Source organism: Molothrus ater, chromosome 6 (assembly GCF_012460135.2).
Source record: "Molothrus ater isolate BHLD 08-10-18 breed brown headed cowbird chromosome 6, BPBGC_Mater_1.1, whole genome shotgun sequence".
NCBI classification, from domain to species: domain Eukaryota; kingdom Metazoa; phylum Chordata; class Aves; order Passeriformes; family Icteridae; genus Molothrus; species Molothrus ater.
This window is the reverse complement of record NC_050483.2, coordinates 60,613,132-60,632,689: the sequence shown is the minus strand read 5'-3', so window position 1 is coordinate 60,632,689 and position 19,558 is coordinate 60,613,132. Positions and strand designations below refer to the sequence as shown.

The following is a 19,558-nucleotide window of genomic DNA, read 5'->3' as shown; positions in this document are numbered from 1 at the left end:
ATTGGTTTCATGTGAATTGTTTTTACTTAATGACCAATCACAGTCCAGCTGTGTCAGGACTCTGAGGGGTCAGTCATGAGTTTTTAATTATTATCTTATTAAGCCTTCTGATGTGTCCTTTCTCTATTCTTTAGTATATAATATAATATAATATAATATAATATAATATAATATAATATAATATAATATAATATAATATAATATAATATAATATTCTTATTAAGCCTTCTGATGTATCCTTTCTCTATTCTTTAGTATATAATATAATATAATATTCTTATTAAGCCTTCTGATGTATCCTTTCTCTATTCTTTAGTATAGCTTTAGTATAGCATTCTATAATATAAATGTAATATAAATGTAAAATAATATAATATAATATAATATAATATAATATAATATAATATAATATAATATATAATATAATATAAGCCTTCTGAGAACACAGAGTCAGATTCTCAATTCCTCTTTCATCCTGGGGACCCTGAAAATACCAAACCTCTCCAGCTCTCCTGGAGCCCCTTTAGGCTCTCTGAGCTCTCCCTGGAGTCTTCTCCTCTCCAGGGGAACATTCCCAGCTCTCCCAGCCTTGGATTATCTCCATATCCCCTCTAGTGCCAGCAACGTCTCATGTATTTCACTCCAGACCATAATATCTACCAGTGGGAACACAGGCATCCAAAATCAGCATCTCTACATCACCCCTGCCTCAGAATAAACACCTATTTTTTGCTGCAGGGCTGTGCAGCCACCAAGACCACCTGCTTTTGAAATATTCTCCTCCAGGAAGAGCTTGGCTGACGGATTTGTGCACATGCAAAGTGGTGAAGGCAGCAAGCTGTTACATAAAGTGTTACATAAATTACCTCCCAACCCCACAGAAATGCTCAGAGTCCAACTCCACCAACCTCATGCTGAAGGAATCAATCACTTCAAGTTGCCACAGATATTCCTGACAGCCAGGAGAAATGCAGGAGGCAGAATCAGGCCTTAAATCCTACCCTGGACACCCCTTTGTGACTTTATTTGTACTCAAGAGATCTCCTGGCTCCTTCAAACTGGAACTGCAAATCAACCCGGAGACCCCAAACCAAGTAATCTGCTTAAACCAAATGGCTGCAATAAAATAAGAATTACTTATTTCATCAATGTTTCACCAAGGTTAAAAGCTTTTCCCAGAGATGGAGATTAGGCACAAAACACTGCTCTGGATCCCTGGGAAGCACATTTAGGAACTGGTCATGTTTTATAGTGGAGCTGGAATCAGGCTAAAGCAGCACAGCCCCCCTGAACTCCACATGCAGCATGTGCCATCACCAGGTGATGGTGTTGGCCCCATAAGCTTTGTTATATTAAATTTAAAAAAAACCAAAAAAAACCCAAAAAAACAAACAAAAAAACCCAACAAAAACCATAAAAGTAAAAATTATATTATAAATAATATAATAATTACACAATTATTATTATATCATATTTTATGCAATATATAATATATTCTATAATTATAATATAACATAAAATATATGATATAATATAATCATATTACATATTATATATAATTATATATTAATATTAATGTTATATTATAGAACATGTTATGTTATAGTATATTACATATTATAGACCATGTTATATAATACTACATACTGTAAAATATTTATTATTCTATAATTATATAACATAATGTATAATATGTCAGAATATAATTATTAATTATATTCTAATATATTATTACATATATATTATATGTTATTATATATTATAAAATATTTCTTATATAATAATATTAGATATAATTAATTCTAATACTTTAATAAGGTAATATATTTAATTTTAAATAGCTGTATTTTGGGGCATGTACAAGGAAAGTAGCTTTTTCCTGGGATCAGGAGCCCTGCTGGGATGTGACCCCTTCAGGAAGGGCTGCATAAATACAAATCCCACTGCATAAATACAAACCCCACTGGCTGGTTTAAGTTACACTTATTTTCTTGTGTGTAACACACTGCTGGGAGGGAACTGAGCCATGACCTACCTGATGTTAACTCTGAATAAATCCCAGAATGGTTTGGGTGGGAAGGGGCTTTGAAGCTCATCCCATCCCACCCCTGCCATGGCAGGGACACTTCCCACCATCCCAGGTTGCTCCAAGCCCTGTCCAGCCAGGCCTTGGACACTTCCAGGGATCAGGGGCAGCCACAGCTTCTTTGCTCCAGTGCCTCACCACCCTCACAATAAATAATTTTGTCCTTAAATTAAGTTGAATCAATCCTCTTTTAGTTTAAAACCATCACAACAGGCCCTGTCACAGAGTCTGTCCGTCCCTCCCGGGGTCACTGTCAGGCTGGTGAACGCCAGAGCTCTGGGACCTGCTGTGATTCATGAGAATTCCACAATTTCAGCCTTGCTGAAGCCAAATCTGGCATATGGCAGGAAGGGGTTTAGCCACCACATACAGCCCTGCCATCAATTATTCCTTGTCTCTCCTTTGGATGTAGCAGGAGATAAACCCAGGTGCCAAATGCTGAGTGCACAAGGTCCCTGGGAGGCAATCTGTGCTAATTGCCACTAATGACCTGGTGCAGCACCACCCTCCTGTCACTGCCTCTGTCAGACCCCAGACCATCCCAGGAACTGCAACAGCTCCATAATGCTACAGACATATTTTATGAAAAATCTTTTGGACAAGATTTTTTTTCTCCTGAGAAGCTGAGAAGCCTCAGAGGAATAGGAAATCAATACTGTGGAATGCAACAGGGGCATCTGTGATTGGTCTGTGTGAGTTGTTTCTCCTTGATGACCAATCACAGTCCAGCTGTCTCAGACTCTGGTCAGTCAGAAGATTTTATTATCATTCCATTCCTTTCCTTTCTAACCTTCTGATGAAATCCTTTCTTCCATTCTTTAGTACAGTTTTAATATATCATTTTCTTTTAATATAATATTTATCATAAAACAATAAATCAGCCTTCTGAAACATGGAGTCAAGATTTCTCATCTCTTCCCTCATCCTGAGACTCCTGCAAACACCACCACACCATAAAAGCAATCCCAGTTTTCCCCCTCAGCTGCAGAACCATCCCACAATGGCAGGAGGTGCTCCCCAGCTCAGAGCTCATGACTGAGGCCACCTTCCACCAGAGCAGGTTGCTCCAAGCCCAGTCCAGCCCAGTTTGGAACACACTGAGCAGAATCTCTGCCTTCAGCCTCTGCAGGTGCTGGAGCCCTGCGAGGTGGGGATGGCGAATGGGGTAGGATCCCATTTCCTTTGCCCTTTCCTTCTCCCATCTTTCCACCTTGCAGTTCCTTCAGGCTTCCCACCATGATGAGACATCCCAGAGGATCCCAGAATCCCTGAGGCTGGAGAAGATCTCCCAGCCCATGGAGTCCAAGCTGCGCCTGATCCCCACCTTGTCCCCAGCCCAGAGCTCTGAGCGCCACCTCCAGGAATTCCTTGGGCGCCTCCAGAGGTGGGGAACCCAAAGCTCCCCAGGCGGCTCCTTCCAATACCTGATGTGAGTGTTTCTCACACCTGACCACACTTTCCATGAAGAAATTTTCCCAAATATCCAATTTAAACCTGCCCTGGCCCAGCCTGAGGCCGTTCCCTCTGTTCCTGTCCCTGTTCCCTGGAGCAGAGCCCGACCCCCCCAGCTGTGCCCTCCTGGCAGGAGCTGTGCAGAGCCACAAGGTCCCCCCTGAGCCTCCTCTTTTCTCCTGGCACCTTTCTAGCACTCCCAGCTCATCCAGGAATCCCATCCCAGGCCAACCAGCCACCATCCAACAGCACAGCATGGCAAGAGGAGGCAGAAACCCCCTGCAACAGGCAGTGCTCAGCTGGCAGCTTGGCAGAGACATAGGCAAAGCACCTGCCAGGCAGGAATGGAGCCAAGATCCTCTCTGGAGCTGCCTGTGGCCTGTCCTTGTCCATCTGACAGCCTGGCACCATGGCAGGAGATCAGTGCAGAGCCCAAACCACAGATGGATTATCTGGCCACAGCTCCAGGAGCACAGCAAGGCTCCCAGCACCAAGCCCAGCAGATGTGACCTCCCTGTCCCTCCATCTGGGCTGTCCATCCTTCTCTGCCCCTCCATCCCTCCATCTGTCCTCAGGGCAGGGGGAAGGTACAGCATCCACTGCCAGAGGGCAGCATTTAAAATGATGTCCTGGATTGCCAAGCAAATTGTTTTCTATTTGCCATCTGTGTGGCAGTTGTCCTCTGTCCATTGGGCAGTTTTTCCTTATCTCTTCCACAACTGGGAGACACCTGCTGATAACAGCCATGGAATGTCCCTGCGTGGCTGATAAGAACTACAGCATCCCATTGGGAGATGTGAGCCCAGAGGGAGGAGCCAAGCATTCCTGCCTGGATATAATCTGGAGATTCTGGAACACCGGCACGGCTTCTGCACTGGATTGCCCAGAGGAGCAGCAGCTGCCTCTCCTTCCCCTGGATCTGCAGAGGAAGACTCCACCCTTCTCCAGGATCCCTGCTCCAGCAGAGCCACCCCTGGCACTGCAGGAGGGCTGAGCCACAATTCCAATGGGGCTGCTGCCAGCACCCTGACCCACAGGGTGTCAGGCTGGGCTCTGACTCTGGCACTGTTGGTTTGGTCACTGCATTGTTCATTTCATCCTTTGATTTTCTTCCCTATTAAAGAACTGTTATTCCTGCTTCCATATTTTTGCCTGAGAGCCCCCTAATTTCAAATCTATAACAATTGGGGGCATTGGGGGGGGTGTTCACATTTTCCATTTCAGAGGAGGCTCCTGCCTTCCTTAGCAGGCACCTGGCTTTCCAAACCAAGACAAATGAAAAAAAAAATCATATATTCATGAATTTTAACTGCTGTGCTCCGTGGGACGTGAGAAATCATCTCAGAGGTGAGAAACTGTGTCTAAGCTCTCTGATTCACCAAGGTGTGGGCTGCTGGCAGCACAGACCTCAGCAAATGCCCTCTGAGGTCCTCATTTCCTGGGAACAGAACGTCAGGATGGGAGAGGTGTTGGTGCAGGATGGAGGCAGCACAGGCTCAGCCACGCCTGGGCTGTGTGGGTTTGGTGTGACAGCGTGACAGGAGCCACCACTGTGGTGTTTTCTGGGGTTTCTGTTGTTGGAAGGAAAGATGAATCTGACTTCGTGTTCTTAGAAGGTTAATTTATTACTTTTTGATTATATTATATATTATATTATATTATACTAAAACCATACTAAAGAATAGAGAAAGGATACAGATAGAAGCCCACAAAGATAATAATGAAACTCATGACTCCTTCTCGAGTCCCGACACAGCTGGACTGTGATTGGTCATTAAGTTAAAACAAATTACATGAAACTAATGAAACAATGACCAGTTAGTAAACAATGTCCAAACTACATTCCAAAAAAACAAAACACAAAAAAACCCAAATCAGATAATTATTGTTTTCATTTTTCTCTAAAGCTTCTCAGCCTCCCAAGAGACAAAATACTAGCGAAGAGATTTTTCAAGAAGTATGACAGCAACACAGCACTGCTGCTCCTCCGAGGGAACAGCCCCACAAAGAGCAGAAATGGCACAAGAAAGAAGGAGCTGGCTGAGCTACAAAGGAGCAGCAGGGAAGGGACGTGGGGACAATCAGAGGTGCTGTCACTGCTCCCTCACACAGCAGGGCTGAGCTGCAGAGCGTTTGCTGTGGAGGCTGAAGCTTGTTCTACACCTCTGCTTCTGCACAGCAAGCTCACAGACTAAAGTTAAACACACAGCACACTTCATCTGTGCTGATGCCTCAGGTTTAGCTTTTCTATTTTTCACATTCTGTGCTGCCTTAGTGTGAGGGTCTGGGCTCCATGTCAGGGGATGCTGAGCTCTGTGCACAGAGCAGGGAGACAAAACAATTCCTGCTCCAGCTGGGCACCAAGGACAAATGATCCAAACCTCAGCCCAGAGCACAAACCCCGTGGGCTGGAGAGAGAAAAACAAGCAGGGTGGGACTGCAGGGGCTAAAGCTGGAATGGGACAATGAACTGCAAGGTGCAAATGGAGCAGAACTGATCCCAGGGACAGACCCCGTGCCCGGCCGTGCATTTTGGGGCCATTTTGGTTCATCTTGGGTGCAGGCCTGGCTGGGCTCTTGTGCTGCCCAAGGTGGATGCATGGAGGAGATGCTTTGAATCAATCCCTGCTTTATTCTGGAACTCCATCCAGCCTCTGCTCTAGGGCAGCCTGCACAAGGCACCAATGTGAGCAAGCCATAGACTAAACAAGTGAAACCAGCACACCTCATCTAAATCTCAAATTGATTTCTACCCCACGTTAATGTCTAACCCCATGTCTCGTTCCCCCCTTTTCCAGAAAATGAGTAAATTCTTTTACTTAGTACAAATCCCCATGATAACATTGTACCCTGCCAAAGAATGAGTGCTGTGCCACCCAGGGAATGGTGGCATCTGTCACCAAGCCAAGGGACAGCACCAGGCCTCACCCAGCACCTCGTTAATCCAGCATTGTTTGCACATCAAGGGCTCTCCCAATTTATCATCTCAGACGTCCCAACATGAGAAAGCATTTCAGTCATGCCCTCAAATCTCTGTGACTTCAATCCTTGTCTGAGCAAGGCTGGAAGTGCTTTCCCAGGGAGGGAGGGAGGCTGATGCTCCCGCTGTGTCCTTGATGGGATTTCACCCAGCTCTCACAATTTTGGAAATTCCCACTTTATCTCCACATGTTCTGTTATGAATTCCCACCATAATTGCTGCTGGGTTGGAGGAAGGGCACTGGTGCCAAACACACATTTCCTGGGAGACCACACACAGGGGGTTTGTGCAATTATTTGCCCAGGAGGACAAAGCAAATCCTTTGGGATTTGCTGATCTCCAGCCCAGCCCTTCCCTTTCCAGCATCCTCAGGGAAATGCTGCCACAATTCCCTGCCTGTCCTCCCCTGCTCCAGCCTGGATCCCTGGGTGATGTGGGTGAAACAGCCCTGCCAGAGAGGGAACAGAGGGAACTCTGCCCCCAAAGCAGAGTCTGTGTCTGGAAATCAATAAATGTGCCTTGTTAGGAAAAATCCATTTCAAAGCTTGACACAACCCACCCCCCTTGCCAGCTTTGCATCCCCTGACAGAGAAAGCAAAGCACAGAATCACAGAAATCTGCTCTGAAAGGGGGATCAAATTCAGATCTCTGAGTTTGCCTCTGCAGGCAGAAAGGTCCTTCCCAAGCAGGAATACCACAGGCACAGCAGAGACCCAGGGAATCACAGAATCCAGATTGTTTGGGTTGGAAAGGACCTTAAATCCCATCTTGTTCCACCCCCTGCCATGGGCAAGGACACCCTCCCCTAGACCAGGCTGCTCCAAGCGCTGTCCAACCTGGCCTTGGGCACTTCCAGGAAAAGGAAGCAGGGAGAAGGAACATGGTGAAGTTAACAGAGCCAGTGAATTAATACATCTTGACTGGAGGGACAGTGGTTATCTGGGAAAACAGAGGGATTTCACCAGGGAAAACCCCAAGAGCTGCAGGTGGGAAGCAGCTCCACAGCACAGGCTGTCAGGAATGATGCCATGGAAGCAGCACTGAGCTGAAGGCAAGGCCATAACCCAGTATTAATTCACACAGGAACACCCCAATCCTGCCACAGGGAACTGCAACAAGAAGGGAACTGAACTGACCATGCAAATCCAGAGAGGCCAGGAGCAAGGGAAAAACGACAGAATTTAATACAAATTAAATTTGTACATTTGGAGACCAAAAAGAAAAAAAAAGGATCACTGGTTGAAAGATATTTCACAAATTTTTGGGGCTGGTGCAAATAATTTAACTGATATTTCCCACGTATTTTGGCTTTACACCAAGCAGGAAGCAGCAGCCCCAGTGTGGGCAGCCAGGCTGGCATCTCCACAGGAGATCTCCTGGGATTTTCAGGAGGCACTGGAAGTCACAAATGTGATCTTCCACTCCAGTGGCTGCTGCAGCTGCTTCCATGGATCTGTGCTCCCTTCATCCATGCCAGCTGCAGATCCAACCCACTCCCCTTGGGAATGGCAACTGTGGCTCCAGCCCTCAGCCCTCCAGGCAGCATCCATGCATGCCTTATTCACATCCAATTCCAGCTTTTTTTTTTTTTTCCCTAAACCCATCAATTCCTATAAGGGTAGTAAAGGGGAAAGGGTAATTAACACTGATGGGAAATCCCTCAACTGCCAGATCCCTCCCAGGGCAATTTCTGCTGCTACAGAACGGAGCAGGCTCCTGTTAACAGCCCTCTATTTCTGTGACATGGGGAATTTAATGGCTAATTAAATATAAAAACGTGGCCCTAACCTCAATCCATGCTGTGCATATGGTGTTTGAGGTTGGCATCACCCTCACAGCCACCCCTCTGCTGCTCAAGAAAATTTCCAGCTGAACTTGGGTCTTGTTTTTTCTGCTCAGAAATTCTGCCCTGATCAGAGCCTCTGCTGAGCTTTTCCAGCCAGCTCCAGGTCAGGCTGTCCCCAAAGCTGAATCCAACTATGAAAGCAAAATATGAGCTGGTTCAGGCTGCAAACAAAATCTTCCTTTCAACAGAGGCAAGGTGAATTCTCTGCCCTGCTGTTCTCAGCTCTGCTCTCCTTCCTGCATTAATCAGGGAGGTGCCACTGGAATGGGTGAGAGCTGGGCTTCATTTCTGTTTATTTGTCTCCCTTTTGAAGAGTTTAGTACATTTCCCATTTGTGACCCTCAGTGGTGGTCCCAGACCCCAAACCATCCCTGCTCTTTCCAGCTACAACTGGATTGGAGAGACTCACCCTGAGAGCTTTTACTCCTCACAGCAATTCCACCACAGCCTCTGCCTCTCCTTCCAGGACTTCACCTGAGCCAGGGTCACCAGAGATTTATAACCCCAGCTCTCTGTGCCTCATGTGCCTGCTCTAAATAGAAATTTATCCAATTCATGCCAGCAGGACGAGCTGAATGAACAGGGAATGAGCTGGCTTATTTATAAGAACAAACAAAACAAAGACCAAGGCTGACAAAAGAGCAGCTTTGAGAGTTGTTATGTTTCAGGCACATTTTTCTTTAATTACTCTTTCATAGAGCTGGGAAGAGCAATGCAATTTGAAGGCACTCTGAAATAAATGAATTTGTGTGAGCAACACGAGTTAATCAAAGGCTGCTGGAAGTTCCTTCCAAGTTCAGGAAAGGGAAATATCTCCCAGTGCTATGTGCTGGATTGCTAGAAAGTGCACAGCAGGACTCCAAAAATGAATTTGTGGTCATAGGGAAAAGGGTTGTGGCAAGAAGAAAAACCAGGAAAGATTTAGATGGGATAGGAATTCTTAGCTGGGAGGGTGGGGAAGCCCAGAGGGTGCCCAGAGGAGCTGTGGCTGCCCCTGGCAGTGTCCCAGGCCACGTTGGACAGAGCTTGAAGCACCCTGGGACAGTGGGAGGTGTCCCTGCCATGGCAGAATTTGGGATGGGATGATCCTGAAGGTCCCTTCCAACCCAACCCATTTTGGAATTCTGTGACACCAAGCAAAGTTTTCCCTTTAAAAGCCAAAACTTCTGGGTGCTGGATTATTTAGAGGAGCAGGAATGAGCAATGCAGAGCAGCCCCAAAGCCTCTGGAGAACATTTTCCCAACAAAAATCCACCATGCAGCAATGCCAGCTCCTGGAAAGCATCCTGTGAAACCTGATTAATGAACAGCAAAGCCTTTCCACACTCTCAAGTGATTTATTTAACACCAGGCACAGTGTTTGCTCTGCTTCCTCATTCTGTTTTTCCAGGCTAGGGATGTGGTTGTGGGAAATGAATTTGTAGAGAGTTCTTAAAGCTTGATAGGAGGCTGACATAGTATGCAATTTTATACAAACTTGTTCTTGTTTAGCTGCTTTTTGGTTAAAGTTTTCTTATATATTTTACTTCTCAAGTAATGTAAGCCAAGAAACACTTATAATGCATTGTAATTAGAAAAGCTTCTAATTATAATGGTGGTAATTATAACATCTGTATTGTCTCACCCTTCACATGAGACTGAAAATGGAATAAAAATTTTTAAAGCACCTCTCAGTTACCCCATCTCTGAGTCAATAAAAACCTTAACAGGGGAATTTCTGGGTATGGATACTGCAGAAATTTCCTTGAAAGAGAGACAAGAACCAGTCCCTGGGTTAATTTCCCCCACCTCAGCTGAGGTGCTCCTACAGTAAATGCAGAAAAATCCAGCCAGGAGGGTCCTTCATTCATCAATTGGCCAAGAGAAGAAAAAAGATGGGAGAGAAAGGAAAAGGTTGGATATTTACAGATGAAGATGGACCCCACCAGAGCTCAGTCTGCTCATGGAGGTGGTTCAGAGCCTGTGGAGAGCCTGAGGCAGATGGTGGAACAGAGCTCTGCTCTGTCAGATCTGTGTATTTTTGGACACAGAATCATGGAGTGGTTTGGGTTGGAAGGAAACTCAAAGACCATCTCATTCCAGCCCTTTTCCATGGCAGGGACACCTCCCACTGTCCCAGGTGCCTCCAAGCCCTGTCCAGCCTGGCCTTGGGCACCTCCAGGGATCCAGGGGCAGCCACAGCTGCTCTGGGCACCTGTGCCAGGGCCTCACTGCCCTCCCAGGGAACAATTTGTTCCTCATATTCTAATCTAACCTTCCCACTGGAAGGGAATAAAAGCTGCAGTGATTTCCACTCACTCTGAGATGACCCTGGGCCCATTTCCATCTGCAGATAACCCAGAGGTCACCTCCTGTCTCCTGGGCTCCACAAACCCCTGGAGAACTTGCTGTACCACACCACCTTTGATTTACAGGGGCTCTGGGGCTGCTCCTGACTCCATCAACTGCAGGGAGTGCTAAGCCAAGAGCCACCTGACTCTTATATATATATAAAAGAAAGCTTTTATCCAAATAAATGAACAGGATCACCAGCACCACCTCTGGATGCTGGGCAGGCACAGGCTGGTGGAAATCACAGCATCATTCAGGCTGGAAAAGACTTTTAAATCATGAATAAGCCCCCATGTCCCTAAGTGTCACACCCACACAGCTTTTAAGTCCCTCCAGGGATGGGGACTCCAGCACTCCCTTGGGAAGCTTTATCCAGTGCCTAACTACCCTTTCCATGAGGAAATATTCCTAAATATCCAACCTGAACCTGCCCTGGAGCAGCCTAAGAGGGTTTCCTGTGGAATTTGTAGTCAACCCAACAAGGGAAGAGATGAGAATCTCGACTCCATGTTTCAGAAGGCTGATTTAGTATTTTATGATATCTACTAAAAGAAAATGACATATTAAAACTATATTAAAGAATAGAGAAAAGAGACATCAGAAGGCTAAAAAAGAATGAATAATAAAATCTTGTGACTGCTCACAGCCTCAACACAGGTGGCTGTCGTTGGTCAGCAAGTAAAAACAATTTCATATGCTGGGTAAGCAACTCTCCAAATCACACTCCAAAACAGCAAAACATGGAGAAGCCAAAGCTTCCCAGCTTCTCAGGAGAAAAGATCCTAGCAAAAGGATCTTTCAGAAAATGTGTCTGTGACAGTTTCTGCTGTCCTGTCCCTGTTCCCTGGGGCAGAGCCCGACCCCCCCGGCTGTGCCCTCCTGGCAGGAGCTGTGCAGAGCCACAAGGGCCCCTGAGCCTCCTTTGCTCCAGGCTGAGCCCCTGCCCAGCTCCCTCAGCCTCTCCTCATCACATTTTTGCTCCAGATCCTGGCATTTCTTGGCTTTTTCTGACTTCAAAGCCTCTCAGGCTGTTTGGCACCATCTGGATTTGGCCACAGAGGATAGAGGAGGTGGGAAGGGCATTTGGGCACTGCTGGAGAAGGAGAGGATGGATCCTGCTGCTGCAGATGGAAAAAGGGTGGTGGCATAGGAAGGCCACCACACCAAGGCTTGGGAAGCATTAAGGATTTTCCCTGCTTCTCTTTAAACAGCAAATATTTTACTTTGCAAGTGCAAACAGATCTTGGTCATGCAGCAACTCCCTGGATACTTCCCCAAGTGCTGTGGGAGCAGGAATTGCCATGGACACAAGGGTAGCACATTCCCAGTGTCCAAATCTCCCCTCCAAAGTTCCTCTGGCAGCCAACACAGAGCCCTGGCAAGTGAAAAAAGAAAAAATCCTCTCTGCTCATCCTTGTCCTGGCTCTGGTGGCCCCTGGGCACAAACTGAGGGGCCCTTACAGTGTTTCCCACCCCTGCTTCTCCCCATATACCCAAACCAGCGGGAATTAAGTCCCAGTGTGGGATTTTTGGCTCTTAATAGGAATCACCTGCATCCCTCATTGCATCTGTGCTGGGGCAGGAGGAGCTGAGCCCAGGTGTCACCTGTGCCAATGAGGTGTCACCTGTGCCTGCTGAGCATCACTGCTGATCCCACTCAGTGAGGGATGGAAATTCCCAGGGCTGAGCTCTGCTGCAATCTGCAGAGATTTGCAATCCAAGGACAGTTTGTGTCTTCAGCCTGGGCAGTTAAATCCCATGTAAAATTAAAACTGAGAGCTTTGTGTTCCTGTTGTATCTGCAGGGTCCCCTGTGGCAGGGAGGAATGATGAATCTGACTCCATGTTCTCAGAAGGCTCATTTATTATTTTATAATACTATAATAATAGAAATATAAATTATATTACTATAATAGTATAATGATATAAATTATATTATTACAATACTATAATAATATAAATTATATCATACTATATTACAATTTTGTAATACTATATTATATTAAAGAATACTATATTATACTATACTAAAGAATACAGAAAGGATATTTACTCAATGCTAAAAAACTAATAATGAAAACTTGTGACTGAGTCCCAACACAGCTTGGCACTGATTGGCCAAAGAGTAAAAACAATTCACAGAAAACCAATGAGACAATCCCCTGTGGATAAACAACCTCCAAACACATTCCATATGTGAGCACAACACAGGAGAAGCAAATGAGATAAGAATTTGTTTTCCTTTTTCCCTGAGGCTTCTCAGCTTCCCAGGAGAAAAACCCTGGGTGAAGGGATTTTTTCAGGGAATGTGAATGACACATTTTCCTTCCACTAAAGCCAAGATTTGTTTCTGCTTCTCTCCCAGAGGACCTGGACATGCTGCCTGAGCTCCTCAAGGAGAGAGTGGTCCCAAATCAGAATCTTGGAATCATTTAGGTTGGAAAATCCCTTTAAGACCATGAGTCCAACATTCCCCCAGCACTGCCAAGGCCACCACTGATCCATGTCCCCAAGTGCCACATCCACAGGGATTTTAAACCCCTCCAGGGATGGGGATTTCACCTCACTCCTCACAGGACTTGTGCTCCAGAGCCTCCACCAGCTCTGCTGCCCTTCCCTGGATGCAGAAAGCAAAAGGAACGTGGATGAGAGCAGAGAGAAGATCCCAGCCCAAAGCCGAGGGAAGTTTCTTCCTGCACTGCCCAAAACCAGCAGAAACTTTTCACCATGGCACCCCTGACCTCTTCAGCTTCTTTTTAGTGCATGGCAAATCCAGGCTCACCTTTGCTGCAGTTGGGGCATGGATGGCAAAGGCAAAAAAAGCAAAAAGCAGCCCCTGGCAGCTGTGTCCCACACCCTGGGAGGTGCCCAGCCTGTGCCACCCCCAGGGATTGTCCAGCCATGAGCCAAGAGCAGAGCCAGACACAAGAGTGATGGGCAACACCTCAGTATTTGAGAGACAGGCAGGAAGAACTGCTCTGCATCACTGTCTCTCCATTTCCTAGCACAGAACACTTTCAAACCTGCTTAAAATCTGCTACCAGAATCTTTTTCTGGGAGACCTTTTTAACCTGCACCAGAAACAGTAAAATGATTTTAGGACCAAGTTGGATCAACTGGCTGGGATTTCAGGGCGGTGGGAGACAGTGATGATGCCTCAGGTTTAGCTTTTCTATTTTTCACATTCTGTGCTGCTTTAGTGGGTGGGTCTGGGCTCCATGTCAGGGGATGCTGAGCTCTGTGCACAGAGCAGGGAGACAAAACAATTCCTGCTCCAGCTGGGCACCAAGGACAAATGATCCAAACCTCAGCCCAAGAGCACAAACCCCGTGGGCTGGAGAGAGAAAAACAAGCAGGGTGGGACTGCAGGGGCTAAAGCTGGGATGGGACAATGAACTGCAAGGTGCAAATGGAGCAGAACTGATCCAAGTGACAGACCCTGTGCCTGGCCGTGCATTTTGGGGCCATTTTGGTTCATCTTGGGTGCAGGCCTGGCTGGGCTCTGGTGCTGCCCAAGGTGGATGCATGGAGGAGATGCTTTGAATGAATCCCTGCTTTATTCTGGAACTCCATCCAGCCTCTGCTCTAGGGCAGCCTTCTCAAGGCATTACTGAGATCCCTCCCAGCCTGTTTGTATTTGTACACAAGCATCCATCCATGCATCCATCCATCCATAAAAACACCATCCAGCTGCTGAGCCTGCACTCTGCACACATTTCCAGCAGAAGAGGGACTCAGATGTGTGAGGAATAAATGATTCAGCTCCATCTTGTGCTCCTGCTCCTGGCATGCCAAGCAGCATTCCAGCTCGTCAGGATAAAAACCCAGACAGCTGCAATATCTGTGCAAAACTGGGACAATTCAGATTAAAAACCCATTTCCCTCTGTGTTTCTCTGAATATTCACCCTGCTCCCAACAAGTGAGAGGAAGACAGGGGCAGAGAGGATTTGCCACAATCTGTGTCCAGCTTAGAAAGCCCAGCTCCCTGAATGACAATTGATTGTGCCTCAGCAGAGATTATTGTCAATGATCATCCCAGAGAACCTCAGGGAGGAAAGGGGAAATTGGGGCAGCTCCCAAAGAGGGCTGTGCAAAACCCTTTGGATTTGGTTCCAATGGAGGGCACGCTGCAATTAGCAGGGATTGATTGCCCTGGGTCTGGCAATCACCTACTGGGGCATGAACAGAGCTGCTTTCAGGAACCACAGCTCATCCAGGCACCCACAGGCTCTGGGGACAATCCCAGCCCTCCTGGGCCAGAAGGGAAGAGCATCCCAAAGAACATTCACACCAAGAGGTGCTGGAATGGTGCAAGAGAACTCAGGAGCTGCCTGATGGGTGTTAATTAAAAGAGAGTTGATTTGAGTGGGATATTGGGAAGGAATTCTTGGCTGTGAGGGTGGTGAGGGGTTGGCACAGGGTGCCCAGAGCAGCTGTGGCTGGCCCTGGATCCCTGAAAGTGTCCAAGGCCAGCCTGGATGGGGCTTGGAGCAACCTGGGACAGTGAAAGCGTCCCTGTGAACAGCAGGGGATGGAGCTGGATGGGATTTAAGGCCCTTTCCAATCCAAACATTCCACAATTTCCTCCTGTGAGCTGTAGGTATCATTACACTGCCCATCACAGAGAATAGCTCAGGCAAAAAGGGACAGTCACACCTTCAGCAAATCTGTCCCACCACCAAGGGACTGTGCTCTCAAAAAATGGCACCACCAGACACTTCTGCAAGAGGATCACCACTCCAAACCACAAGTGGTTTGGTTCCTAATGCCCAGTCCCAACCAAGATCAGCCTTGGAAATCATGGGTATTGGCTCTGGTTTGTTTGTGGTTTTTTGTTGGGTTTTTTGTTTTGTTTTTTTTTTGTGTGTGTGTGTGACAAAAATTAAGGTAAATAAGCTTTTCCCCTGATTTTGTTAGATGGCATCTCAAGTAACAATCTGAGCTCTCTAGCCCTGAAATCACTCCTTCAATTATTCCTTAGCATCACATTTAACTCCACAGACTCTTCCCCTCCCTAAAAAGCAAACTAACACCAGGTAATAGCAGTGAACCCCTGCAGAAACACAGCTCTCAAGACAGATGAGGCTCCACCGTCCAAGATCATCATTTGAAATAATGTTACATTATCCTCATCTGTCAGTTACATCAATGAAACAGCACTTGGCTAAAGCTCTCCCCCGGGAAAAGGGATTTGGAAGGAAAAGCTAAAGCTCATTTCATTCCAACCCCTCTGCCATGGGCAGACACCTCCCATCAGACCAGACCAGGCTGCTCCAAGCCCTTTCCAACCTGGCTTGAGCAGTAAAGCTCTCCAGGTGGAATTCCCTGAGTTCCAAACTCTGCCTGTTGCTTCTCCTCCCCCTGCTCCACTCCACAAAGAGCCTGGCTCCATCCTCTGCCTCCTGCCAGCAGCTCCCCAGTCACCTGTGCCACCCTGACCATCCCACAGCAGTGCCAGCACTCTGGGATCAGGGATTGCACCCCACGCATGGGGACAAGGGCACCAAACTGCTCTGGCACATCTGCACAAGAGCTCTGAAAATCCAGAGAGGAGCTGCTCCTGCTCCCAGCAAAAGGGGTCAGGAAATTCCCATTCCCATTTCCCAGGGACCATCAAACCTTCTCCCCACAGCACAAGGTGCTTACCCCCCTTTTAAGGGCACTGTGACAAGTGACACCCTGTCCCTGCATGCACCCAACTGACCCAACTGGGGGTGCAGAGCTCCATCCCAGAGATCTGCATCCTGCCAGAGCATCCTGAAATATTTCTTGAAAGCAGCCCAGCCCAGTCCCTCCCACCGGGAGGTCACACCCTCCCCATCTCCTTGTCACAGGTCCCCCCCACCTGCTCCCATCTGCTGGAGCGGGGGCCAATTACGGCGATGTTCATCCAAGGAATGACGCCCATCCCTGTCCGCCCGTGTCCCGCTCACTTCTGCCCCAGTGCCCTCGGTCCCTGCTGCGAGCAGGGAGGGCGGGAGGCAGAGGATGGATGGAGCTGAAGATGATGATGGCCACATCCCTGCCTCAGGCTCCGGGACCCTCTCCTCCAGCAGGGACGCGTGGGGAGCGAGTGCAGCTGATCAGTATTCAGGGACAGCTCCCGGCTGCCCGCTGCCACCCCTCCTCCTCCTCCTCCTCCTCCTCCCGGTGACTCCGAGTGCGGCAGGAGGTGGCACCCCGCGGCTCCCCGCTCCCACGGTGCATTTCACGCCTCCCTCCTCCTCCTCCTCGTCCCCAAACCATCGCTCCTGTTGCTTTCCCAGCCCTGCGGCGCAGATGTCCCCGAGCCACCCCCGAGGGACGCTGCCAGCTCCTTTGGGGCAGCTGGCACGGCCGGATTTGGGGACCCGCATCAGGAGAGCATCATCTGCACGATGCCAAGGGGGCAACACGGGACGGGAGAGGATGAGGATGGCTGAGGATGGGAATGGCCGCGGATGGGAATGGCTGAGGATGGGAATGGCTAAGGATGGGAATGGCCGAGGATGGGAATGGCTGAGGATGGGAATGGCCGAGGATGGGAATGGCCGAGGATGGGAATGGCCGAGGATGGAATGGATGAGGATGGGATGGCCGAAGATGGGAATGGCTGAAGATGGGAATGGCCGAGGATGGGATGGCCGAGGATGAGGATGGCCGAGGATGGGAATGGCCGAGGATGGGAATGGCCGAAGATGGGATGGCCGAGGATGGGATGGCCGAGGATGGGAATGGCAGGGGATGGGAATGGCTGAGGATGGGAATGGCAGGGGATGGGAATGGCAGGGGATGGGAATGGCAGGGGATGGGAATGGCAGGGGATGGGATGGCCGAGGATGGGAATGGCCGAGGATGGAATGGCCGAGGATGGGATGGATGAAGATGGGAATGGCTGAAGATGGGAATGGCCGAGGATGGGATGGCCGAGGATGAGGATGGCCGAGGATGGGAATGGCCGAGGATGGAATGGCCGGGGATGGGAATGGCCGAGGATGGAATAGCCGAGGGTGCTCCCACCCTGCCAGCCGGGGGAGATGGAACCTGTGGCACAAGGCGGCTCGGCTGGGGCTGCTGGCACAAGCCGGGGCTCACCTTGTGCAGCTTCCACATGGCTCCCAGCGCCTTGACCTCGTGGCTGGAGTGCTTGCCCTCTTCCAGGCACTGGTAGCACACGGGGCTCTTGCACTGCACGCAGTACATGCTGTGATTCTCCAGCTCATGGTCGGTGCAGGTGGAGATCTTGCGGGGGCTGAGCCGGCGGCTGACGCGGCCCTGGGCCGGCGGCACCAGGCGGTGCTTGGCCAGCGGTCCCCGCGGCGGGTGGCACCGCAGGCGGCACGGGTCGCAGTAGAACACGTCGCACTGCTCGCACATCACGGCCGCCTCCTTGGGCGCCTTCTCGCAGAGCTGGCAGCGCAGGGCCGCCGCCCTGCCCTGCTGGTAGCGGTCGATGACGCCCTCGAGCAGGCGGTTGCGGGGGAAGCCTCGCAGCCCGCGCTCGTCCAGCACCAGGCTGCGGTGGCACTGCGGGCACGTCAGGCACGCGTTGCGCGGCGGCGGCGGCGGCGCCAGCGCGGCGGGAGGAGGCGGCGCGGCCGGCGGGAACACGCGGACCCCGTTCGGGGACTTCTGGCACGGCGTGGTGGGAGCGCTGGCGAAGCCCCCGTAGGAGCCGTAGCCGCTGTCCGCCTCGCTGTACAGGCTCATCTTGTCCAGGTCCAGGTAGTCATAGTCGGAGACGGCCGAGCCCGAGGCGCGGCGGCTCTGCGGAGACTCCGAGTCGGGCGTCTGCACCAGGATGTTGCGGGCGCACGCCTGGCACAGGTTGTGCGAGCAGGGCAGGATGATGGGCTCCCGGTAAAAGGAGCCGCACACCGGGCATTTCAGCTCCTCTTCCATCTCTTCCATAGGGGAGGGAAGGAGGAGGGCGGCGGCGCGGCTCCAGCGGCCGCGGCAGGAGCCCGAGGAGCGACCCGCACCGCACCGCGCCTCGGCGCCGACTGCCGCCCGCCCGCCGCCCGCCGCCGCGCGCGCCGCCGGGCCCCGCCCCCCCGCCCCGCCATTGGCCCGCCCGCCGGCGCGGGGGTGCGCTGCGAGCTGCCATTGGCTGATCCTCCTGTCCGTCATCCAGCGGGCCCGCCCCGCGGCGCCGCTGCGGGGGCTGCGCTCGGGGCTGCGGCGCCGCTGCGGGGTCCGTGAGGGAGAGCGGCGGTCCCGGGCCTGCCGCCGCTTTTCCCGCTGCTCTTCCCGCTCATCTTCCCTTCCCCGGCTCCCGGGAAGCGACACCACAGCCCCGCGGCTCCCGCCCTCCCGCTCCGCAGTGCCCGCAGCATCCCCTCCCCGGGATCCTGGGGCGCTCCTGCGCTTTCCCCTCTGCCCTCACGAGGTGACTTTGGCAGTGCAAGGGACCCGCTGACGGATGCGGTCGTGAGGGTGTAGTTGTACTGACTGGAGTGGCCGCACGTGTGCGGTGCTGGCGGTGTCGCGGGTCTCTGGGGATGGCAGCGGAACGGTGCCCGGTGCCCTGCGGTGATGCCGGGGGATGGCAGCGGAGCGGTGCCCGGTGCCCTGCGGTGATGCCGGGGGATGGCAGCGGAGCGGTGGCCGGTGCCCTGCGGTGATGCCGGGGGATGGCAGCGGAGCGGTGCCCGGTGCCCTGCGGCGCTGGCGGTGCCGCGGCTCTCGGGGGATGGCAGCAGAGCGGTGCCCGGTGCCCTGCGGTGATGCCCGGCGTGGGCAGCGGGACGCGGTCCCTGAGCCTGGGACGCCCCCGTGGGGACGCGCTCCGCCACTGGAGAGCGGGGACAGCGGCCCCGAGGAGCTCCCGGGGCTTTGCCTCTCCGCCCTGATCGCTCCCAAGGTCGGCTGAGGTCTTAAACTC

General features: G+C 50.5%; 1 protein-coding gene across 2 annotated transcripts in view; it reads right to left on the bottom strand.

The window, feature by feature from the left end:
- The window catches only part of TRIM9 (tripartite motif containing 9), a 75,635-nt gene extending 56,972 nt beyond the window's left edge, over positions 1-18,663 (bottom strand). Inside the window, exon 1 of one of the 2 annotated variants that reach the window (XM_036383903.2) lies at positions 17,770-18,663. In XM_036383903.2, coding sequence (XP_036239796.1) covers positions 17,770-18,585 — 816 coding nt within the window. In that variant the 5' untranslated portion in view covers positions 18,586-18,663. The remainder of the gene's footprint in view (positions 1-17,769) is intronic. The other variant, XM_036383904.2, reaches the window with a different exon arrangement.
- Positions 18,664-19,558: the final 895 nt, after the last annotated feature.